The sequence below is a fragment of the Rattus norvegicus genome, chromosome 2 (genome assembly GCF_021556685.1).
Source record: "Rattus norvegicus strain SHRSP/BbbUtx chromosome 2, alternate assembly SHRSP_T2T, whole genome shotgun sequence".
NCBI lineage: Eukaryota > Metazoa > Chordata > Mammalia > Rodentia > Muridae > Rattus > Rattus norvegicus.
The window spans coordinates 216,494,490-216,520,957 of NC_141535.1; the positions used below are offsets into that span (position 1 = coordinate 216,494,490).

The following is a 26,468-nucleotide window of genomic DNA, read 5'->3' on the forward strand; positions in this document are numbered from 1 at the left end:
GCTGTTAAATAGAAGCACAATTTCACTATAATTATTGCAGAAAACCCAATGAAGAAAAAAAAGTGATAAGTTCATAAAATAGGCCATCCAGTATTAACAAGTTAAGACTAAAAACACTTTGACTAATACATTAGGTAAGGTTCAAAATATCCAGTAAAATTGGTTTTTAAAATTGGCCTAGAGATAGTGGTTAAAAGCATTGACCGCTCTTCCAATAGACCAGAGTTTGATTCCCTGTACCACTTCATCTATAACTAATGCATATAGTACACAGACATATATGCAGCCAAATATACACACAAAATAAATAATTTATTTTAAATGTAAGTGGAAGCACAATATTCAAACTAGTAAGATAATGGATGAACAGAGGGAACCAAGGTAGTAACATAAGCTCAGATTAATAAAAATTGCACATATTCTACATATTTTAATAAGGAGAGAATGCACACCAAAAAAGGCACCATAAAATAGTCTTGTATGCCTATAGTTGGTTGTTCAAGTTGATGCAACTCTAGAAATATGCACAGAAACTGAAATAGGGGAAGAACAATCAGCAGATCTATCTCTAATCAAAAGAGTGGGGAGACAAAGAGAGAAAGTGCTCAGGCCAAAAGTGATGGACTCTTCTCACTGGCAAATGATGAAGCTATAGAAAGAGTGAAGCAATGTCTGTGGCATTATAAATGACCATCTTAAGGTAAAGACAGATTTGCTCACCAAATCCTGGAGAAGCTGCTTCTAAGACCTGACTTGAACTATCTTTAGGAAGAAGAGTTTATGTTACAAGGTGACTCTGGCAGGGGAATGTTTGAGGACTGAAATCAGAGTCAAAGTCATGAATGGCTGAGATAAGCTAAGGTTGATTCTTATCCTCTACAGTAGTTAAAGAGTGCAGCTGTGCCCTTGACACTCCAGTGACTTCATCAATTCAAGCTGCTAACACTCTACTATACACGAAGCCAGCTATTTCTGTAATTCCATGTCACATTGACTATACCATGTTATCTTAAGTATCACTCAATTTGTTCTATCAGAAAGGCTCACATCTACATTCCAGTCACCTGAATACACTGTAAGAAAATACTACCTAGGGATCATTTTTATGTAATACCTACAGGAGACAATCTGGGTTTTCACTGAGGGCCTGGAAGACTTTTGTATTACAGTGTATTACTTTTGTGTAACCATTTGTGCAGGTGTCTACTTTCAGAGATGAAAGAAAAAAAATTTATTTATATAAGCTCTAATACTATTGTAAGTGGTAGCAAACACTGAGCTACCCTGAAGTTAGAAAAAAAATCCAAGCGCAAGGCCCTGGGTTCGGTCCCCAGCTCCGAAAAAAAGAACCAAAAAAAAAAAAAAAAATCCAAGTGACCTATGCTGGTTTAAGTAGCTAATTAAAACAAAGTAGGATGGAAACGAGATTTCTAAAGAACAATGAATTTGTTGATGATTCAACTAGCATAAAGAATGCAACTTTGAGCAGATGAATGTGTTTAAAGTTCCATCAATTCTGTCTTTGAAATTAAACTGCCATTAGGACGTGTTATATTTGCTATTAATTTAAATCAGTTGTTTTCCTACTTTGAAATTAAAACTCAATTCAACTATAGGATAGAAATGTCCTAGTCATAAACACCAAATGGGTGCTTTTCAGAGAAAATATATTTTAGCTTGCTCTGACTTATTTCCCTTATTTTCCTACAATGGAAACTTATACTAAATGCCTTTCAGATGAAAAGTAAGAAAAGTATTACAAATATGTTTTATTGCTCTCCTTAAATCCGTACAAGGATCAGTAATCCTGAATGCCCAGAGAAATATCTTTATTCTTTTAATTTTTACTGGTTTACTAAACACAGACCTCAACATATTATATGTGAAGGACAGTGTTTAACTAAAAGCAAAATAAGTTATGCTTGCTAAAAAACCATACAGCTAAGTATATCCAACTCATAGACTATAGTTATTACTTAAAATCTAGTTCTAATTCACTGTGTTGACTCCACAGGACAGAGAGGCTCTTGATACTACAGATGCATTCACCCAAAGCATATGAATCCGAAGGAGTGAAGGATCCACAGATAAAGAGAACTAATCAGCAATGGACTCTTAATGTGATACTAAACAATACTCTTTCTATCAGCATAAAAATTGACCCGTGTAGTTTTAAAAAAAATTACCAAGGAGTTCAGCAAACCTTACTTCTGGCAGTGGGCTGGCCGGCTTTGTTAGGATTCCTCCAACATATACAACGTTAGGCAGGGTGGGCCTTGGAAACTCCAGTGCTACGTCAGTACATAACATCCACAAGCTGGACCCATGAACCAAATCATACATGGACTTTGCAGGGAGCAGGTTGTACTTCTGCATTATCCTTTCATATTTCGGAAGAACCAGAAAGCTAACCCCCATTCTGGATATGAGGTAAACGCCTGTATTTTTCATCCTTTCCAGGAAGTTCATGCGGTCTGTGAGGAGTGAGTTAAACTCTGGGACATAAGCTAAAGGAGCAGGCGCTCCGACTTCAGCAGGATACCAAAGGCCAGTAGAAAACACAGCATACTTAACGCCTAAAAGATGAGCGATCACAAATCCACACATATCATTGGGGTCAACCAGTAGCAGGTCAAACTTTTCTTTTTTCAAACCCTGGATTAGGGCTTGGTTGCCAACCATCATGTCACAATTCTTAGTATAGTGATCCAGTATGTCAACCAGTTCAACTGCTGTCAATCTTCCAGAGAAAATATTCCGCATTTTAGACTGCAGGAAAGCATCTGAGGTGGTACTGTTGAAGATCCCTGGGTATCGCTGGAGGCTGTAGTGATTAGATGGGTCAATGTCTCTGCCTTCTGAGAGGAGGAACACAGTGTGATGGCCTCTCTCGTGCAAGGCTGATGCTAGTGTCTTGAAAATGTACAAATGGCTTTCAAACATAATTGGCGGCACAATGATGATTTTAGCAGCCCTTGCTATTCCAACAGCACTCCACAGGAGCATGAAATATGGAGTATAAGACTTCATAGCTGCAAAGATAACCAGAAAATGACTTAAAACATTATAGAGGCTTGCCATTCCAAACAATCACAAATATTTTATTTTCCAAAATACCTAATGACTAATTCTTTTTAAAAATTAGTCTAATATGTGTTCCAAAGAAGCCTTCATAAAACAACAATATCATTATGTATGGAATTGGAAGAAATTGATATATAAGACCTATTAAGACCAATCTGAAAATATATAGCCTCATCAATAACACAGACAATAACTTCTAAAAAAAACCCCAAAGGCTCTTGATATTACTTCTTTGAAAACTATCTGTGAAATAGTACTAATAAATTCTTGTTCTTAATAAATGTCATGTTAACTCCAGGAAGAGATTTTAATTTTCAGGTTTATAAGTATACAATTGTCACTTAAATCATTTTAATTTAGTGATAATATTCCCAATTGTGATTAAAGTTTTCCAAGAGAGGTCACACTTCAAAAACAATTCAGTAATTCTTTAGACAGGTATAATAACCTTTAGCATGTTTTTTTTTATCACTAAGTACACTAAATATTCTGATGGTCTGCATGTATGTAACATTTTTTTTTTTTGTTGAGCACTGTAATAATTCAGGGAATCATCCAAATGAATGACTCTCAAAAGACAAGTGCAAGAGTATATTGAAGAAGGTTTGGTGAATGAGTGTGTCCCAGACCACCCTGTGTATGTGCCACCTTCAGTTAGAGTGTCAACTTCAAGGCAGACATTTCTCCCACCTTTTCTGGTTAACAGGTTAAATACAAGGTCTTACTCCACATTAGTAAGAAATAACCACATTATGTACAGTAGAGGTAATGGCTGTACAAAGTCTATTCAGTATAACCAATATAAGCTCTAGGTTAGACCCCCAAACAGAAAAAGATTCTTAAGAGTTATGCACAGAAACTAGACACTTTGATTTCAAGGAACAACACAAAATATATTTAGACATACATGACAAATGACAGTTTGCATGTGTACATTTTGTTCATGATTGTATATTAACCATACTCTTTGGGCAAATTTCCACCATCTAAACACAATTGAAACAAATATAGTTTCTCAATATTTAAACTCTGCAATTAATCCAAAATAATCACATGCCTATAAGCTGAATCTTCCAATAATAAATATACTATATTTTAAGCCGTTTCCCCCTCTTACTCCCAGCAAAGATAAAATGGTACACTAATGTTATGAAAATTAAATGTTTCTTGAAATATTACACAAATTTGGAAACAAATTGTTTCCACAGCAAATTTTTCTCTAATTACAAGATCTATATAGGATGAAATACATAGTCAAACTTCGAGGAAAAAAATGCTTTCTGGGTATTTAATGTATTATGCTTTTGCTTCATACCAGTGTGTCTCTCTAATGTTACCTTCTAATATTAAAAAAATTAGAGGTTTTGCATTCACATGTTATAAATTCTGGGGATGAAACTTATGTTAAAGAAGATATGCCATAAATACTGTTGTCTAGCGTTACCATGAACATACCCAAGATCAACTTAGGGATGGATCCATGACAGACAGCTACTCTTCTACTCTGCAGGACTGATGATCATTAGCATGTACTTCAGTCATACTCAAAGTCATGAACTGATAAATAACTGAATAGTTAATAATAATAACAATAATAATACATAGCACAGAAACAAACCCTTCCTTTGTTTCTTACTCTTCCTTATTTTAGTATTTTAATTCAGTCTTTATTAAAAATTAAGAAGAAATACATGCAATGTTTTGCTTTAATAAACTTCTATGTTCTAGAATACTACTGTGCAGTAGAATATTCTGTAAGATGAAAAATGTGATCCCTGTTCCCTACTCGGCATCCTCTACTCACCAGTAACTACTGGGCAATTTTCTAAGGCTAATAAGAGTGAGAACTGAAATCTAAATTGCACTAATAGCTTCATGTCGCTAATGAGTACTGCCCCCCCCCCAAAAAAAGAAAATTTAAAACTACAGATTAGTACATTGGTTCTTTAAAAAGTTGCTATTCAGAAATATCAACGTTCTATAGACAAAATACCTAGTAAAAATAATGTCTACTATGCCTTCAATACAAAGCAGTGACTGCAAGAAAGCAGCATCAATTAGATCACTGCATTCTATTACTTAAATAGAAGACCAACTATGAAAGGTTACAACAGCACCCAAACACCAGCATCATAGGCATCACTGTGTGAATAAGAAAAGAAGGACCACAGAAAAAACAAAGGCTGAAACTCTCCTAGTAAAGAATCATCTGAGTTCATTCACTGGAAAACAATTTTCTGGTGTTCTAAACAATATCTTCTCCTTATACTTATTTGTGTTTTAGGGTGGCTGCTTATTAAAATTTTATAGGTGAAGGTGGACTGGAAGGGGATAGTGGTGGAAACAGAAAAGGAGAGCGATCACTGCAGGTGACTGGAGAAAGAAGGAAAGGAAAAGGAAAGGGTGGAAAAAACTCAGGGAGCTTAGCAGGAGATCAGAGGAAGAGAAGGAAAGGTGGATAAACCCATATACTCCCTGTGGAGCTAGCTGTTGGAAGCAGTGGAAGCTTAGGACCTTACTGGGTGTAGAGAGGGGATGCAGGGGGAGGGGGTCGAAAAAACTGAAAGTGACAAAGGGTACTGCTAAGGGTGGGGGGAATATTAGGGTGCCAGGAGGAAGGGGAAGGATGGGGAGAAAGCAAGGGGTAACAAGTAAGAGCCGGACAGGGTCCTGGAGGGTAGGGGGAGGGTAGAGGGAGCCAGGTTAATGAATAGTTCTGTAGTCATGGTAGGGGCGGGCACCAGGAAGAGGCAAAAGGTAGAGGAAGAGGTACCCCCTCCCCAGCAAGCTGTGGTGAGCCTTCTGATCAAGACCAGATCAGTGCCTCAAGCCAACAGGTCTGGCAGGGGTCATGGTTCTTCGCACAGTGGGTACTCTGCAACTGAGGAGAGAAAAATGGGAAGCCCTGAGGATGACTTGATTGGAATTCCATTCCCAGACTATAGAGAGCAGTGAGTTTCTGAGCTGCCTCAATGAGCACTCTCATCATCAGAACTCAGGGGCTTGAGTATTGCACCCGCAAGACTATATGGCTGCCTGTGTGTGTGTGTGTGTGTGTGTGTGTGTGTGTGTGTGTGTGTGTGTGTGTGTGTGTGTGTGTGTGTATATGAGGGTGTTGAGGGCTGTGATGGGAAGAGGGGATGGTGGAGCAGCTGCTGGAGGAGCAGAGGCCTTTGGGACTTTGTAGGGTCCTGAGTACCCTACTTGAATTTGCCTACATAGCCACACTGACCCCCAATAATACCAATGTGCCAGCTATACTCCAAGCTTCCTAACTACTGAAAATGTCCTCTGTCATTGCTCCCTGCATGGTGATTCTACAAGACAGTGGGCTAGAAGCCCCCCAGCCCAGAGGAGGACGATTGTGAGTGAGCATGACAGTATCTGGAGGCTTTTGTCTTGGCCACTACCATAGCCTCAACCTCAGGAATGCCCAGTGGTGAAGATAGCCCTCCACAGGTGCCCCTCCTACCACCATGACCTCTAGCTGTTGCCTGCTGCAGCTACAAGCCCTGAAAAGTTTTTCTGTAAACTAAGGGGCCTCTGAGGCACCCACAGTATTCACTTATTCCGTGACCTATGAAGAAGAGGTGGTCAATAGAGTGTGCAGCGGTCAGGGCATTAAGCTTGGGGACCTCTTGAGGAGCTCCTGAACTATGATGCCTTTAAACATCAAAGAAAAAGAAAAGGAGCTGGTATATACCTCAGCCTAAGGCACAGAGGAATGAGACTCCACTATCACCAGAGGAGCCGGTCTCAGATGAAGACACCATTGACTTGATAGTTTACCTAAGTTCACTACACCAAGATCTCTGGCGCCAGGCCCATTTGGCCAAGACAAGATGGTGCATAAATTCACAGATGCCCCAAGAGTGTCCAGTCTGTCACACAGTAATCCATGTGGCACGTCTATGAGTGCTCCCTGTGCCACAAGGATTTTGCTAAAGAAGGAACACCAGCAGCACCATTTTAAGGGCCAGACGTGCCTGGAGGTGCCACAAGGATGATGCACCACAGCACTCACTACCCACACCCTTGACCACTTGTTCCATCCCTTGCTGGCTTGACCTCTCACAACGGCCACATGGGTACTTTCTGTCTCTTTCTTGTTCGATATTGGAATAAATCAGCCCCCACATGATCCCCAGTCACTACAAAAGGGCATCCTGAGAAGGAAAAGAAGGAAGAGGTATCTACCATGCCACAGGCTGAAGGTGCTATAGAATCCTTGGCTAGGCAGAAGCAATCCAAGTTCTGGGACATCATGCCAGGCAACAAGGAAGTATATAAGACAAATGGAGTTTGGGTCAGTGATACTGAGCCTCCCAAAGCCTTCATTCTATTTCTAAGCTGAGGTTTGAGGACATGGGCTCTCTAGATTGGGGTGTTCACACAAGTAGTATTACATGAAACATGAAATACATTACACACACACACACACAGAGAGGGAGGGAGGGAGAAGGGAGAGAGAGAGAGAGAGAGAGAGAGAGAGAGAGAGAGAGAGAGAGAGAGAGAGGCTCTCTGTCCTCAGTTGCTACTAGGGAATTGAAAAAATAGATTTGTGGGGTCCCACTTTGGCTATGTAGGTTTCTAAAAGCCTAGGTTTAGGACCAAAGCCTTGCCCTACACCCATAACCTCTGGATTTTGACTGCCTCTGAGTTAGAAATACTGGGGTTGCAGGGCAGGACCTGTAAGGATGGAGCCATCTTAGTCCCTCTCCACCCAGTTCCAATGCTGAGTTACATGGGCTTGGAGAAGAAGAGGGCAGGATGGTCTGATTGTCTTGCCTGTCCTTGGGAATAGCAGAGGAGTGCCACCTCTTTCCAGGGGTGGGGATTTCTTGTTCCTAGTGCTCCCTCCTTAGGACCAGAAGGCAGTGAGGGCTGAGTCTCTAACCCTCATCCTCTCCCCATCTCCTAGCCCAGTGCAAGTCAGAACTGTAATTATTAACACTCCAGACAATGCAGTCCAATGAGTAAACCTGGAAAAGAGTAACTACAAAGATGCTTAGGTCCAGAAATGCCATTCCCTTCTGGTTATGCCAGATGACTGTCTATGAGGAGCTAAACTACACTTTCAAGCCACTGTACTGTCTCTGTCTATAGCACCAGGGTGGTATAAAAGTCTTCCCAGAATTAAGGGGGTTCCCAAGGGTTGGGCATTCCAATGCTAAACCTGGGAAATCCAGAGCACTTCATAGCTCTGACCTTGTAGTTCCTTTTGTGTGTGTGTGTGTGTGTGTGTGTGTGTGTGTGTGTGTGTGTGTGTTTATGAAGTAAGACTGAAAAGGTAAGAACCTGACAAAGGCTAACACCTAGAAAATTAATCTACTTTATCCTGTCTGCTACATAAAGAGGATAAAAGCTCACATTTGCATGCATGCATAAATTCATCCAATTCATATAATCTCTCTCTCTCTCTCTCTCTCTCTCTCTCTCTCTCTCTCTCTCTCAAACACACACACACACACACACACACACACACACACACAGGATAAAACCCAGCTATATTACTATAGTTACTACTTTCACATGAAAGTAATACCTGGTGTTCTAAAGTAAAGTGAATTATGGGTAGCTGTTTGCAAATAAGCCACTGAAAGTAAAAATCCTGTCACAGAATAGCAGCATCTCAGCTTGGGGTGGGAAGAGAACACACCATTTAGAAAGGCATGGCCTGTACTATCAGTTAGCTCCCACCTTAAAGAAAAGAGGTGGGGAGGGAGGTCTGGAAAGATTGCTCAGTGGTTAGGAGCACTGCTTGTACTATCAAAAGACCCAGGTTTGATTCCCAGCACCACATGGCAGTTCACAACTGTCTATAATTCCACTTCCAGGGGGATCTGGCATCCTTTTCTATATTTCTAGAGCACCATGCATGTAATGTGGTTTTTAGACAAACATAAAAGCAAAGCACCCATATACATAAAAAGTTTATTAAATTAAATTAAATGAAAATGAAAAAAATGTATTCTGAGAATTCTGAAATAAGCAAACTGCAATCTGGATGAAAGTCATATACTGACAAAACACAGGTTGACCATAGGCAGGCAGTAAATAGATTTTCAAAATGTATCACTTTTTAAAGGTTTTGTTTTGATTTACTCAGAAAACAAAACAAAGCAAAACTGAACATCTGTATGATTATTTGCACATAATTTGCAGGTATGCACAGCTTACCTATAGATGTGAGACAAAATCTCTGGATAAAAAGGAAGAATGTAGTGTATTTCACAAATGTAAAAAAAAATAAATTATTTTGAGTTTCCCTGACAGAAGTTTCTGGTCAAAATTTCTAACATAGTCATTTAGGAAAAAAAACTTATCTGTGATTAACAACTAATTTGAAGGTCATGATGAAAGCATATTCATACTGTATTATCTATCCCTTATGCTACTGTATTCCATTATAGAAAGTCAGAATGATATAGCTGCTTGGAAGTACTACAAACTGGCAGATCTTGGTTTATATAAAATGAAATACGAAAAAAAACAACATCAGTACCTTTTAAAAAGATTGTAAGGAATGCAGTATTACTATTGCTTTTGTAACAACCCGAGCGAGACACACTCATCACTCCTCACTATAACTACCCACAGTTATCTCTTTCCTAACATCTACAGTACAGGTGGCAAAGCGGTAATGAGAAACTCAACCCTTTCCTTTATCAGTAATAGCTGGCTCCTGTCCACATGGAGAGTTTTTCCTCAACCATCAAGTAGAAGGAAAAATAAAAGCAAGGCTATGGAGAGGAAGGAAGATAGGACATTATGAATATCAACAAACTGCACTTGAGACCTCATATCCACTTTATGCCAGGTCAAAGTAAATTTAGCTGCTTAAAAGTCAAATTTTAATCACCTAGGTAAAATTATCCTCAAATTTTAGGGCCCAAAAGACCCACCTCAAGTGCTAACTAAAAGTACAGATTCCAAGGTCTCTTCAGCAAATAGGCTGTGGCCTGGATAGAAAAGAATCTGTATTTTAAATAAACAGCTGAAGACCTCTATGTCGTTCTCTATCAGACTGACTGGTAAGAATCTAGCACCTAACACTTGAGTGCAGTTATACAAGTGACACAACTGAAGAAACTGTAGGCCTGAGTTAAAGCACAGCTCTTGAGGAATTAAGGAAAGTACAATGTATATTCTGGATCTTAAGGAACACAGAATAAGCAGTTGAACAAGCTTCTTAACTACTACAGTCTCCAAGGGTGCATGAATAAGGCTTTTAGTACTGCTACAACAGTTAACACTTGGCCAACCTATCATTGTCATTCTTTTAGGGATGGGTATTCCCAATCTCATCTAATTCATTTCACAAACTCTGTATTAACTTATGTTGTTAGTACATTACTAAAATGGAATTTCTTAATAAAATACATCAGTACAATTTATAAATGTAATTAAACTAGTTTTAAGTGACTACTTAAGATTTGGGCAGGGAAGTATATTCTAGAACCCAAGATTGCTTTTCAATTAGCTCATATTTGATGTACGGAAAGAGTATTCCAATAATTTATTATGAAAGAAAAATAAAAATAGCATGTACCCATAAATCCTGTCAATAGCAATCTTTTAAATTAAACCAAGTATTTTATTTCTTTGAGCATACCAAATTGGAAGATCTTGAAAATGCTTTACTGTTATAAAATTTGCCCAAACCTGGATTTATGAATAAATTTAGAAAGATCTAGGAAAATAAGTTACATGTGTTGGTTGATGGGGGAGTAAAAAAGGAAAGGAATTAATAGGTGTAAGTTTAACAAAATTGATAAGCTATCATTTGGTTCATAAAACAGTTAAGATCAATCAATGGAGTACTAAATTTACAGATGAGAAAATAATTCAAGTTGACTTCCAAATTTAAGTTACATAGACTCTTCAGTATGAACGTATAGTTCATAAGACATGTTAAAAGACAAATTATGCTGTGACTGATCAGTTGTGGGAGCCCCAATCTATGTAGTTCTGAAATAAGTTCCCTAGGGACATGGGACTGCTGTTATCTTATATTAAGTACACTGTCAACATAGGTCAAGATCTATCCAACACATTACCAGTCCTAAAACAGCCAAGACTAGATCATGATCAAGCAGTCACCAATGCAAACCTATCAGGAAGCAGATTATTTTCAGTCACAAATACAGAGGACAATGTGCTTAAAATAATTTAAGTACCTAATGGACTTAATATGTAATGTTTTAACTGGCTTGATAAATAGCCAATCTTTAAGCATGTGGCTACAGTTCAACTCTAAGTATACACTGAGATGCTTTTAAAAGCTAAAGATGGCTAAAATCTTGATTGTTGCCACAATCACTTTCACAGAATATCTGGAGACATGGTCCAGGGTTTGTTGTTGTTTTATTTGGTTTTGTTTGTTTGTTTTTCCTTGACAGAGATCCACGGCTGTCCTGGTCTTACTTTGTAGACCAGGCTGGCTTTGAACTCACAGAGATATTCCTGCCTCTGCCTGCCAAGTCCTGGGATTAAAGACAGGGACCATCATGTCCATCTAAGGTCCAGGTTTTAACATTTTTGTTCTGCTCCTGTTTTCCTGTGATGACAAATTGAGAACAACTACCTCTACTGGGTAACTATAAGACAGTATTAGAGCAAAGTCTACAAAATGACAGCAAATACCAGGTTTTAGACAAAATAATGACTATGCATGTATTAACTGAACTAAGACTATACAACCAATTAATAAGTGAAAGTATTATATCAAAAGTTTAAGTTATAAAAATAAGCAGGTTAATGTTGATCAATACAGTCTTGAAACCTGAGCCAAGCTGTTCATCTCAAAATGATCACCAATTTTCACTACTTGGAAATCTGAGCCAACCACACATCTGGTATTAGATTAGCTTTTAGCACGTGCACAGAATATGGTGGAAGTTCTGACTCAAACGCCATTTTCCGAGAATCAGTGGTCATGATTTAAAAAAGAACAGTTAAAAACAATGCTCTTTTGTATTTTACTTCGAATGCTTATCATGTCCTAGTTATAACTAACTCCTGTCCCTTTCAGCCCCCTCCCCCCACACACATCTTAAAGACTTAGGTTTCTTTTCTACAATTCTTCTAAGACCAGACCAGCTTTGTGTTAATTATCTCCGTGCCTGTGATCAACATCCAGCAAACAAAAATTATTTGTTTTGAGTCTGACTCCATCCTTAAGCAAACAGCAAAGTTCCCAAATTAGCTGAGACTAAGGTTTCAATTTCTAACAAGTATTTATAATTTTTAAAGCATGCTTTATGTTTTAAAATGTTGTAGTGTAACTTTTTTACAGTTCTTTATTTAGTATTTTGTTGATATAATCAGATGCATAAAAGTCACGAAATTATTCACTGTAAGTAAATGAGAATCAGAGAAATGCATTGGGTCTTCTGAAGAACCTATTCAAGTCCTTGTCCCCTAGGGATTAATGTAACTTTGATCTTTTTCAATCTAATAGTCCATAATAATTTTTGTTTTGAGATAAGTTTTCACATATTAACCCAATCTAGCATGGATTTCTACATATTAGTATCTCTTTAGGTTTTTTGTTTTGTTTGTTTGTTTGTTTATTTATTTATTTATTTATTTTTAGTATAATACAGCAGGAAATCTGAAGGAAATCTAGGTCAAACTTTGATCTTCCACGATGCAGTTCTACACATGTAAAGTCAGTTAGCAATTAGTTGGAAATTCTTAATATTACAGAAATGTATTGGAATGCATGGGACTCGTTCTTCTACATCTCAAAAATATCCTTTATTTCCTATTATTAAATAGGTTTTTATTGACCTAAAACCTGAATTCTAGGTATTTCTGTATTTTATTCCATGAAAGTCTACACTAGTAAATGAATAAGAAACTTGCCTATTTTCATAAAATCCCAACACAGGCAGTGTGAGAAGTTCCTTATACACTTCCTAAATTGATTGAAAAATGGCAAACTTACATGAATGCCCAGGGACCAAGGACTTGAGCAAGTTACTCAAAAGACACAATATCCTTCTCTGATGTTCTTTTACTAAAACAGGGAAACATATATAGTTTTTTGTTTTTTATGCATCTAAGAATTTACAAATATATATATATATATATATATATATATATATATCCACAATGAACATGTGCTAATCAGTCTTTTAGATACCACTGCTATCACTACTCTTTTTGCAAAACTAATGTAAACATACTTAAACACAATAATTAAGCTATTTTCTGTAAAGTGATTCAAAACACATTTAAAAGTATTTTCATCTAAAAATGAACTGGAGTCCCAATTTAAGTACTAAATATAAATGAATCCAAATTCTGGGCTTTATAGAAAAAGGAACAATGCCTCTAAAGAATGTGTGTATACATATACATATATACACATATATAGTTATAGATTATATGTGTGTGCATTCGCTGTGTGTGTATGTATGTATGTATGTATGTATGTAGTATGTATGTATTTAGAAAGCAGAAAATGTTCAGGGTCCATAAAGGCTGCATAACTACTATAAAGGATCCAACAACAGGTCTTGACCCTACCACGCAGCTGTGAACTCATCAGTAGGATCTGGCATAAGGACTCCCTAAGAAAGAGAAGAACTTTATCTCCAAAAGGATAACACACAGATTAAAGAGAAAGGAGCAAAGCAATGATACCCAGAAGAGCTTGTTTATATGTATTGTGCAGTTTAAAACACTGGAACAACATTCCAAAATGGAATCCTTATTTAAAGGATAACTGTTTTAAGTAATACTTACCCCTCAGGCCTTTAAGAATGATCAAAATGACACATAACACTTTTTGCTTTTGTTATTGTTTAAAATCACTTAGTCCAATTAGTATTGGCTATCTGTCCTATCCACTGGGGCATGAGCAACCAACCTACCAATGGCCACTCCCTTTCCCCTAAAGAAAAGTTACTCTCCACCCAATAGCCATCAACTTCCAAGATCTCCTCAGCTACAGCTGGGATCTTGGGAGGCCCCTCCTCCATCCATTCTAGAATTTGTTTGGCTTTATCTTGAACAGGTCTTATACAAGCAAGCAGGTAAATTCTTATGAGCTACAACCATATCATAAACAAAGGACATTTCATAGCATTCTATCCCACTCTCTACCTCTGTTTCCTCTTCCACCCTGTTCAATGAGCCCTGTAGATAAGGAATTCATACAGATGCCCCAACTATGCCTGAGAACTTGCAGTCATTATTCTCAGCACTCTGGATAGCTACTAATCTGTGCATTAACCTTCCCCAGTGCAATAAGAAGCTTCTCTGAAACAAGGTTGAGAGTAGCACAAGTTTATGGATTTATACAGCAGTATGACAAAAAAGAGCATTTATCAAAACAACAGTAGGTTCTTGCTGGAGTCTAGAACCTCCCTAACCATAGGTTTTGAGAATGTTGCAATAACAAGTATGAATTCCCTTCTGTGGAACTGACCTCAAGCTCAATCAACAGAGGTTTACAGGCCTCTCACTACTATATCAGTGCAGACATCTTTTCTTTCAGGTTGCCACAGTGACTAGGATAGAACCACTGATGTCTTCTCTTTCTTAGTAGCCTGAACACTAGTTTAGTCTGGGGGTGGGGGGTTCCTAGTTATTCCCAGCCTGATTTCTCTATGTCCTATAATCAAACTATGTAGTATCTGTAGCAATAGCGCCCTGCCATCTATCTGTAGTAGGCAGCTAAGAATAATACCAATAACCTAGATTGTTTTGAGGTCCTACAGGACCTTCCTGATTCATAGACAGGTAACTCGTGTAAGTTTAAATAGTCTTCATATTTCATGCTTTTCTTTCTCTCTTTTATTCCTGGGCTAAAATATATTAAAATTTTGTCTAAATCTTAAACTACATCTTTAATCCCATCTATTCTCCTACTGCCCTACTCAAAAAGCAACAGAAGGGGGGGTCATTTTAAAAGGGAATTTTGGTAATTACCAAGAGAGAAACGTAGAACAAAGGAAGAGGGTAAAAAATAAAAACACCCCAGCTGGGTAACTTTTCAACATCTGCAGCAATTATAAAAAGTCCAGGTGAGGGAATTAGAAGGCTCCCAAGTCTTCTTTCAGGTATATTTGACACTGGGCACACTTACCCTTAAAAATAAATATGAAACCAAAACCAAGTCCATTTAATTACTGCTAATTATTTTTGTTATTAGCCTCACTTAGAATTATTTGGAAACTACTTAGAATTACACACTGACCTATAAGAAGCACCACATAAATTCAAGGGGAAATATTCATACATGAATGTGATCTGTATAAAGACTTCTGTGACTTGACTTTTCTATGGATAAGACCTCCCACTGTGACTAGCTATGTGTAGAAAAGAGGTCTTCAAAATACATAAGAGTTCTTCACAGAAAGTCTCCAAATCCAAAGAAAGAAACATTTCAAGTCTGAATGACATAGCCTGGGAGAAAACAGCAAAAGTAACAACATATATACAAAAAACTAGGACTACTCTCTTCCTTCAGTACCTTGTGTGGGGCTAAAAGAAATAACATCCAATGATGTTTGAATATGGCATCTTTGGTGTGAACTGTTTATCCAACATGGTATATGGACCTATGTTTTCTTTAGAGGGAGAAGGTAGAAAGAAATAAATGTTAAACTTTCATCAATATATGCAGAGTAAAGTTTTAAAAAATAAGTTTAATGATACAATAATCTGAAGTGTGACTTTAAGGTCAAAAACTTGTTAGATGAATATTTGAAATTACAGAGGAAATGATAAATGGGGATCTAGTTCAATGATAAAATGTTTGTCTAGCACAAAGGTAAAGTCTTTGGTTACAGTCCCAACCTCTCTCTCTCTCTCTCTCTCTCTCTCTCTCTCTCTCTCTCTCTGTGTGTGTGTCTTTCTCATGATCTCTATTCCCCAGTTCTCCTCACTTCATTCCTCTCCTTATAGCCTACCTTTCCATAGAAAGCTAGGGAACTTTACGACTGAAATGTCACAAAGCAAATACCCAAAGGGACAGATGCTCTAAGTCTCATAAGGGTATTCAGAGTATAGCTAAAAAATGTGTAGGCATGAACATTGGCTAAAGACTTGGTTCGGATGAAAATAAGGGGCACAGTCAAATGGCCCTGAAAGAAAGTAAAGGATACTCATCAAGTAAGCAGATCGTGATGATATGGGAGCCAAGGCAAGGGTAGGGGAGAAGCAATGACGTGTTACAGTTGGAAAGTGAATACACAAAGGCAGTACAACTTGAATGAAAGATTCAAGCAATGTGAAGGGAGGGCTTTATTAAGAAGATAGAATAGAATAGCAATACAGACTAAATAAGTGAGACAAAAGAAGGATACTCAGAGGTAACTTCAAAATCTGTCACTTGGCTGATGCAGACAGGGTACAAGTCATAGTTTGCTAGTTGAGTTTGAACACTTTAATTTTTTCAGAGAATTGATGAAAAGATGACATAACTGGAACTCCAGACCACATATTCATAAAGAGAAAGACAGTTGAGCTTGAATAACCCTCACCAAAGGATTGAAGAAAAAGAGTTAAGGTTTGAGAATATTTTTTATTTTATTTTTTTCTCCATCTTTATTAAATTGGGTATTTCTTATTTACATTTCAATTGTTATTACCTTTCCCCAGTTACCAGGCCAACACTCCCTAATCCCTCCCCCTCCCCTTCACATGGGTGTTCCCCTCCCCATCCTCCCCCCATTATTGCCCTCCCCACAACAATTCCATTCACTGGGGGTTCAGTCTTGGCAGGACCAAGGGCTTCCTCTTCCACTGGTGCCCTTACTAGGCTATTCATTGCTACCTATGCAGGTTTTTTTTTTTCTAATTTTGAAAATTGCCCAGAATATACAGAGAAAAATACCCAGAAACACAGATGAAGAACACTGTTGTAGAGCAGAGTGTGAGCCTTCAGCAAGGAAAAAAGGAACAGACATGATGGTGGGGCCTAAAGGAGATGTTTTCATGTAATTTCCACCAGATTATGAAAGGATTTCAGAAAATGAGGTGTTTGGTATACCTCCAGTACATAATTCTCAGCAAGAGACTTTACTGGTCACTCCCAAAAGTAACTTAAAAACTCTGGGGGGTTGAGGATTTAGCTCAGTGGTAGAGCGCTTGCCTAGCAAGCGCAAGGCACTGGGTTCGGTCCCCAGCTCCCAAAAAAAAAAGAAAAAAAAAAAGAAAAAAAAAACTCTGAACTCTCACATCATGCTTATAGTAAAATTCTACTACTTCTTGGCAATATACCTGAAGCATGTCAAGAATACAGTGATAGAACATACATGTAACAGTTTTTATAAACTACAGAAAGACAAATAAGCTAGTTTGGGATAGTTATACATATTCATTTAATCCTAGCTCTCTGGGAAGTGGAGATTCAAGGTTATCCTCTACTAGTTAGTGAGTTCCAAACAGCCTATGCTACATGAAACCTTGTTTCAAAAACAAAACAAAAATCTGTATGAATATAGTATTTTATTTTCTCCTAAAATATAATTATCACTTCTAAGATAAGGCTAGAGTCTGAGCTACATCCCACTCACAAATATCCCTAGTATAGCTCAGTTCTGGGATGACAGGGCCCCACATAGGATGCCAATACCACAGGCAAGTCTTTGCTTTAATTGCATTCATCCCCAGATCAATACTCTTGGCTTCTTTGTGTGACACAGCCAGCTCACAGAAAGCATAACACAGAGTCTAGCTGCTTCTCTTTGAATGTTGTTCCAATACGGTTTTCACTTTCTCTGTCATCCTCACTTAGATCTTATTCACTGCTTCTAATTTCTCCTTCTAGATTTCCTTACCCTAATCATGTCTCTATTAAACATATTCTTAACATTTTCAAAGTCAGGAGAAAACAGAGTTAGTGATTAGCATTAGTTTCCTTAAAATAGTTTCAGCCTTGCCCTTATCCATAAAAGCATATCCTTTCCCTGCTTCCCCCATCCCTGTCAAATAAACAGGCAAACCTGTTTGACTAGTTTGCTCTTAAGCTCTACTAAGTAGAAAGACCAAGTGGACAATAAAGCTATGGAAAGCACACAGGCCATTTTTCTTTGGGAAAGTTTCACAAAACCTGCAGTGTTAAGCAGGTCTTTCAGAACACTAAGACCTCAGTACATACTCATTATGTCATTCCAGAAATTAAAAAAAAATTCCTCTTGCTATTCTTCTACATTATCAATATTGTTATGGCAATGGTGTAGAATAATAGTAAGACTATTTAAAACGGTGTTCAAATTTTATAACTGAGCTAAGTGTGGAGACACACAGTATTCTGGAAGCTGGGGATGGAGGACTACAAATCCGATATCTGTTGTGCTATACAAAAAGACTGTAAAAAAAAATCTGATGATTGAATTACATTCAATAATAGAGGTGTGCCCAAGTGTTTTTATTGTTGTGTGTGTACTTAAGCAGAATAACAAGCTTTGAATTTCAAATAGGTTACTCAAAGAGGATTCTTCCCATGGTTCTTTGTTGTTGTTCTGAATAGCAATGTCCTTTAGTTTATTTATTTAAAATATGAGATACTTTTAAATCATCAGCTACATTTTATTTTACTGAAAACAGGATTTATATTATTCAAAAGGTGTTTAGCATAGAAAATATCAACTATATTATTTTAAAAATCTGTGTTCTGTATACATGTAGTGTAATGTATGTGTGTCTATGTTCCTGGCATGTGTGGAGGTCAGAGGACAACGTTGGATTTCAACTCTTTCTCTTTCCACCTTGTTTGAGATAAGGTCTCTTAGTTTGGATTTTGTTATTTTGTAACTGTGTACATCAGGCTTGATAGCCTGTGAGTACCCAAGATTCTCTCCTCTCTCCTTCCCATCTCACCATAGGAATGCTGGCCTTGCAGATACAGTCCCATTTCTGGGTATAGGTGCATTCTAAAGATCTGAACTCAAGCTGAACTCAAGCTGAGGCTTGTGGAAGAAATGCTTACCCTACTGAACTATCTCCCTAGCCTTTACAAGTATTTTTATAAATGTTAAATATTGCCCTATAACCTTCAAGTCTTTGGAAATCTTAAAATCCATATGGTTCAATTTACTCAATATAAAGAAAATCTTACAGAAAGTGTAGCAAATTTGCACACATAATTTTACTTTTTAATACTTGGGCATACAATTGAAAGTTTTTTCACTTGAAGAAATATTAGTCCCATAGTTTCCTCTTATTAAAACATGGTATACTTAGTATAATAGTTAAAATATGACAGAACCTTGAAAATACTTTATGCATTAAAAATTCACATAAAGTATCTAAGGCCATAATGAAGATCTCCATAATGTCCCTACTATACAGTCTTCCCATCTACTAAAATATTTTAAAACTTAGGCAACTGCCCAGCCTAAAAGCAGCAACTGACCTACGCCATCCTAGATACCACACAGCTCATCAATTCAAAACTAGCATTTTTGCTCTGGCGACTATATAATGCTTAATGCCTATCTATATTTAACACTCCTCTCTAAACAAATTTCAACTTGGCTTAATGCCTATCTACATGTAACATTCCTCTCTAAGCAAACTTCAACTTGGATTTGCTGTCCCTCTAAGGGAGTACTAAGAAAGACCGTAAGTATCAAATGAGGAAAAATTAAGTTTGTAAACAACATGGAATAGAAAAAAAACCTTAAACTGAAATCATATAGTTCTCTACTATTTGCAATTAATAGAACTGTGTACTGTATGGTAAGCAGAGCAGGAAAAAAGTCATGGGACATCAACTCTGCCAAAGGGAGGTACTGATAGCAGAAAATGTGGGTAAAGATTTTCAAAGAGGAAATAGCCAAGCCATCTAGGACCTGGATGAGCTCACTTCTCTGCTCCAATTTTTAAATGTCTGTTAATTCCATTAGCTTCTCAAGTAAAATATTATAAATTGATCACCTTATAAATGTTTTTGGAAAAAACTTGCCAGGTAGCATTTTGTAAAGTAAAACTCACTATGAGTCTTCTAATCAGAAAGCCAAGGTCTGTCTTCATTAAAATTAGTAGGTAACCTTCTAGGCACTGTGCTTAAGCCTATTGTCTTTGATTCTCACAGAAGCCTTATAATGCAAATGTGTTGACTCCTAGTTTGCAGATTAAAGATAGGAATTGAACTAAAAGCCCCAAACACAGGAGAGCCTGAGTGAAGGAAGGCAGAACAGAACTGTCTAATGCTCCTCATTTTGTCTCCCAAAGGTTTACTTCTTAGAGTTCTCTCCTTTTCCCCTTATCCTGCCCCACCCTCTTCTTTTCCACCTCATTTTTGTTATTCCCTGTTTTTCAAACCAGTTGTCAAATTTGTTCTCCCTTGCTGCATATTTTCCTCCTAAATCTTGGTACCTTTCCTGGTAAGTCCACAAACTTTCAACGTTTACAAGTATGTTGCATGTGTTATTCATGCATCCACCCATTAAAATACAGATTTACTATCTAACCAAGAATTGTCTTTTCCAAACTTTGTTTAATGATTCACTGAGTGCACATCTATAATGGACTTACAGCACTTCAGACTAGGTATGGCCCAAGCTGAACCTGACACCTTTGCTTCTCAAATCAGACTCTTATCCCAGTCTTCCCCCATATTCTATCATCATATCCACCACCCACTCTTCTAGAGTCTAACTGGTACTCTCTCTCAAGTAACACTTACCAAGTTAGATCCTCTTATCAAGGTCATCCCAATACCTAACAGCTGCTCCTGTCTTAGATGTCTGAGATCCATCACTCTAGACTGCTACAAAGTTGACCTTTCACCACATCATACCTCTTTTAAAAACAATTCTGCATAGAGAGAGAACCACACCCCTCAGGGTGTCAAACAAACATGCAGAATCTTATTTGTGCTACCCTAGACTTCATGTCCCCTTTCAGAAATCCTTTCAAGTCTTCCTGAATCGAGAACTAGCCATTCCCAAATCCTTACTCAGATACTCTGATCACTCTTTTACCACAGCATTTAAATGACAGTACTCTTCTTATTAATATTAGTTTCCCACTTTGTCTCAGGTGTGCAAAACATGTTATAGTGTATTAAGCTGTTATTTAAATGTCAAGATACTGTAATTCCCCATAACTTAAAACAAATGTTCCCATAGTTCTTGATTATGTACTAGTAGATTTCCCTCTTAGACTACTTCAGTAGTCTAATCTTAGTGCACAGATTGTAATGCTATTACTAAATACTTGATGGAGGAAAGAATATACGTTCATGAAATGCTTCACAATAAGAACATATGACTACCACTGTTTTCAAGACTAATAGACTTTCTTTTTCAGACTGATTTGATTATGTAGCTCCTCCTTAGGCAGGTATGCAAAGTAACATTTAAATAATTTAACAAGCATCCAGTATGGTTAGCAGGACTCTCAAATTACACTTTTATTTAGCTTCCAGGATAGGGAACTATTAACACTACACCAAGTTAATGAGTTTTAATGGTAGAAAGAAGTACATGAAAGAAAAATAACCCAGGCCCACATTTTTAAAAAAGTAAAAATATAAAAATAAAAATAAAAGTGTTGATTTAATTAAAAAAATAAACAGCCAAATTGTCTAGAGTGAAGATATTCTTATAAAGATCTCTTGTAAAACTTTTCTATATATAAACACATTAATATCTTTCATATACAGATCACTCTTCTGAGAGTCTCATTGAGTCCCATAGTACAGCAAAGAGCACATGAACAAAAATTATCTGTCACAGAATCTGTGGGCTTTGTACTTGGCAATAGATACACCATTTCAAGAGGACAAAAAAAATGCAATGGATAATACAGCATCAGGACCCACTTCCAGCCTAACAGCAGCAGAAAGTGATAGCTGATAACAGAAAGGGGACCCAGACAAAGCATATAAAGAAGAATGGTACCTCTGTCTCCGTTCTAGTACTTCAGCCCAGCAGGCAAAGGCCAGGAACTACAAGCAAAATAGTTCAGTATGCCTCAATAAATGGTACTGTTCAATCCTCTATAGATTCACACTTAGAAACACACCCAGACACCACATAAATAAATAGAAAGACATATAGATGTATAGATAGATAGATAGATAGATAGATAGATAGATAGATAGATAGATAGATGGCATATCCAGTAACTTCTGAAGACAGAACAAGGTTTGCAAAATGCTTATTTTAGCTTTTTTTTTTTTTTTAGCTTTTTTGAAGTTCTGGTTATTAATACTGTAGGGTAACTCAGAAAATATTTGTATGAAAATAAGCACCAACTCACATATTGTCATAATAATATACATTGTATAAGCAAACAATAGTACCCACTTGGCAATTTTCAGGTGTGCTCTGGAAATTGAGAATTAATTAATCAGTAAACTTGCATTATTTGATATGCAGGTCTATAAATTATTCTGAAAAGGTATCTGAGAATTGATGGTAAGTTTTACAGCAATTTTTAAATAACTAAACTCATAACAGAACTGCCCATGGGTATCTTGAAATGTCCCAATTTAAATAACTAGCAATCTTAACTATAAAACAACTCTTATCAAAATCAAATCTTACAAAATCTCTTAAAATACATTTACTGAATTTGTTTATTATAACAGGTGTTCTAAGTATGAGTATAAACACAAAACTGTAAAGTTTGGACTCAAAGAGATCAATTATCTACAGTAGAAAAAGGCCAGTTGTATGAGCTGTTGTTCTAAATGGGAAGACACTGTTTGCCTATAGTTTAAAAATGTTCCTACATGGATAGATTAGACAACACTAGATTTGCACTTAACCTTGCCAATGGCAGGTACATCAGACAGTGCTGATCTATTCACCATCTAGGAGAGTTAAGAGTTGCTGAGCAGACATGACCATAGGAAGGCCTCAAGCTAACAAGAAACTGTTTCTTCAGGAAAAATTAAACTGCAGACTCACAGTTAATTTGATTAACACAAGTTCTGTTCTTTCTTATCACCTGCTTAAGTGTCTTTTTTTTCAATTAATTTTTTTTAAAAAAGCCTAGGGACAATGCCTGACCCTTAATGCTATTAGAATGCTGAGTAAGGAAGAATTTCTAGACTTTTTCTAACAAATGTCTTTTTTTAATCTAGGCTCACGGGTTAGGAAGCCTGCATTCAAGTGGGTATCGGTTTGTTTCGGGGGAATGTGGCATTATAGATAGAAACAAGGGCATATTTGGAACCTAGCCAAACCACAACACATTCCTGACATTAATTTAAACAAAGTTGTACAACTTAACAGCCTAAGATTACCAAAACAAAAACAAAAACAAAAAACTCCAAAACTTAGTGTTCTCCTTTGAATCTTTTAAGAGGACAGCCTTATGAAATAAAAGCATGACATTGTGTCACAACAGTGGAGGCTCTATGGAGGTTAAGAAAGTCACCCCTTTCCTCCCTTGTGGTTATTCCTCCCCCAACAGAGGAGTTTTCCACCTTTTCTTGAGTTTCTGAGACTCAGAGCACTCGGTCCCTCCATGCCCTTCAGAACTCCAAAAGCTGCTGTGCGCCTTGGTACAGCATCTCAGTACAGGTGAAGCAGTGACCCCTGTCCCTAAGTACTGCGGAGCGTCACGTTCTTGGTACCCAACTTTAGAAGCCTTCAAAGCCAATGCCCGGGAGCGCACAGGTCAGGTGCTGACAGGAGACACCTCCGAGCGTCCTTTTGCCCGGACGCACTGCACCCTCGAGCGCTCAGCGCCGCGCTCTCCGCCTGCAACCCCGCAGCGCCCATCTCCGGCCAAGCGGCTCCTTAGGAGCAGGCGACTGCCCCGCGCGGCCCCGGCCCGCCAGCCCGCAGCTTGTCCCCTTCTCCCCGCACTCCCGTCTGCCTTCCCCGGGCCATGAGCGACCGTGCTGTCTTCTGTCCACTACTGCGGTCACCAAAAGGTCCCGCGTGTGCGCGCGGCCGGGGACCGTCCCTTCCCCAGCGCACCCCTCAGGCACCCTCAGCCGGAACGCGGCGGGCCGGAGAGTTGCAAGCGGCGGCTGCAGGCGCCCATCCTGGCCTCAAGTCAAGTGCAAGGTCCCGCGTCCGGACCGGTGGGCGCCCCCTTGATCTGCTTCCGCCACCATGGGACCCCGCAAGGTGACAAGCCCTAACTCTCCACAGCCCCCACGCCGGCCGCCTCAGAGGGCGCGAGCGCTCCCTCACCTCGGGCGGAGAACAACTGTGTCCCGGAGCCCTCCGTCCCCGTGCCCCTGCCGACGCCCGCCGCTTACCGCGTCCTTCGGCTGCTGCGCGGGAGTTGGAAAGCGCCTCTGCCGCGGGACGGTGTCTGTGGAGCGAGCGCGCGTCGTCGCCCTCGGAGGCTGGGCGTGAGGGAAGCTGCAGCGCGCCTGCCAGCTTAAGACGGGCGCTCTAGGGCAGGCGATGCTCCGCGGTGCCCTCCCTCGGGGCCGCAGCGCGCCTGCTCCTCCGCGGGGCCCGCGCGCCCCGCCCCCGCTCCCGCCCCCCTCCTCAGCGCGCGGCTCCCGAGCGGGAGCGCGCCCAGGACCGCGCGCGCCCCCGACTCCCCTCCCCCGCCCCCCAGCCGTCACTCAAACCTCCTGGCCGCGCGCAGCCTCGGCCGGGACACCGCTGCGCACGCGCCTCGACGGCGAGCGGAGATGCTGCGAGGCTGCACCTGTCACCAAAGTCTCCGCTCCAGACGCGCCTGCGCCCAGCCTCCTCCTCCTCGTCTGCCGCTTTTTCCCCCTCAGGCGCTGGGAAGGAGCGGAGCCGGTGGAGTGCCGGGTCTCCCGGCTTCCACTTCCTGTCTGTTGGCCCGAGAGAGCCGCTCGTTCGGTGGGGAGAATGGCAGGACTGTGCGCACGCTGTGTTCACTGGAGAGTCCAGAAAACGGGAGCCAAGGGTGCCAGGAAAAAGCTTCTTCTGACCCGGCCTTTTAAAGTTTTGTCTGCTTGGGTCCTGGCTTCCTTATTCTGACTGGAAGTGTTTGAAGCAATGGTTACTCAAGTTGGTGTCCACGTCAACAAACAACTTGACCCCAGTTGCTTGAAGCCTCTGGTACCCCAGACATCAGAGGTCAATCTCTTCAAGTGTCAACAGCAGGGTTACAGCTTCAGAAAACAGGAAAAGTTCCTTTGCTTAAATTCGGAACCTGTTAGGCAATCTTTTCTACACACACACACACACCATATATAAATTTACATATACACATATACATACATGAACTGAGTAGCATAGCATATGGTCTAACTTTCTGAAAAGCACCATTCAGGTCAAGCCTCAAGTCCAGAACTTAAAAGACTTCCATGTAAATTTTGTGTTTAAAAATGTTCAGAGATTGACAGGGTGCCATTAATGTTATTTCCTTACTTCAACTTGAGAGTCAGGTTTGGGACTTGGCCCTCAAAAAATGGAAATTTCTGTAATGATAAAGGAAAAATATACACTTCATTGTTCTTATTAAGTCTACTTAACAACTATTGTGCCCAAAACTCACACGTATTTCAAAGGAGATAATGCACTTTTCTACTTTTGTAAGTTAGAAATCTCCTTAGTTGAAATAAGGAGCTTAATACAGTTGTGTATTTATTTATTTACTTATTTACTTATTTATTTATTTAAATTGCACTAGAAAAGTGGAAACAAGTATCAAACATAACAGATAATCAATAGAGAATGTAAGCATCTTCTTTAAAAGCTTTATTTTCTAAAATATCATGCTCCCATTGCAAGTCATTGTCCCGATAAAGTGTATATAACTTCTTGATTTAAAATAGACATGAGAAATTGAGTAAATAACTAATTTTAATTTTATTTTTCTATAATTTGTGTCATATCCATATGCCTAATAAAATCATGTGAACGGATCATACTGTAAAATTTTGATCAAACTTGCAGATTCTGAAACATGCATTCCAGAATATTTTGTGTAGTTATGATCGTGTCTTTTGGATCTATGATCTGGCTATTACTTGCATTATTTAATACAGTTCAGCCCTGAAAGAGCATTCCACAAGTTAAGTTTAGTATGCCCTTCATAAGTTAGAATTGAATTATGCTTCTGGCTACTGAAACAAGGAAATTATAAAAGTAAAGCATGCTCTATTTTAAAACTCTCTAGCAACTGGCACTTATTATTATCAACAGGAGGGTTAGATGATATGGATGAGGTCTGATATTTCTTCTCAGAGAAGGAGCATTGTTTTCATGTTTAGTCCATCCCCCAAGGTCCCATTCAAATTAACAGGAAGCATCCATACAGTTAAGGTTCCAAAATGTTGCACTGGATAACATGTCTGTGAAGGAAGTTTCAGCCAGGGTAAATTAAATTAAACTTGCCTCGTTATTGCTGCATATTGACAGGCATTTTCTCTCCTTCAGTGACTCAGATAGAGGCAAGATTAGACCAGATTAAAAAGTACATACAGGCAGGTTTGCTAGAAGGTAGCTCTTAGGTGGGTTCAC

At 38.8% G+C, this 26,468-nt stretch overlaps 1 protein-coding gene and 1 pseudogene across 1 annotated transcript in view; one reads left to right on the forward strand and one right to left on the reverse strand.

The window, feature by feature from the left end:
• Positions 1 to 24,342, reverse strand: part of Ugt8 (UDP glycosyltransferase 8) — a 68,186-nt gene extending 43,844 nt beyond the window's left edge. Inside the window, 2 exon segments of the mRNA NM_019276.3 lie at positions 2,209 to 3,032; positions 24,275 to 24,342. Coding sequence (NP_062149.1) covers positions 2,209 to 3,030 — 822 coding nt within the window. The 5' untranslated portion in view covers positions 3,031 to 3,032; positions 24,275 to 24,342.
• Positions 6,185 to 7,021, forward strand: LOC147996532 (zinc finger and BTB domain-containing protein 7B pseudogene; annotated as a pseudogene).
• Positions 24,343 to 26,468: the final 2,126 nt, after the last annotated feature.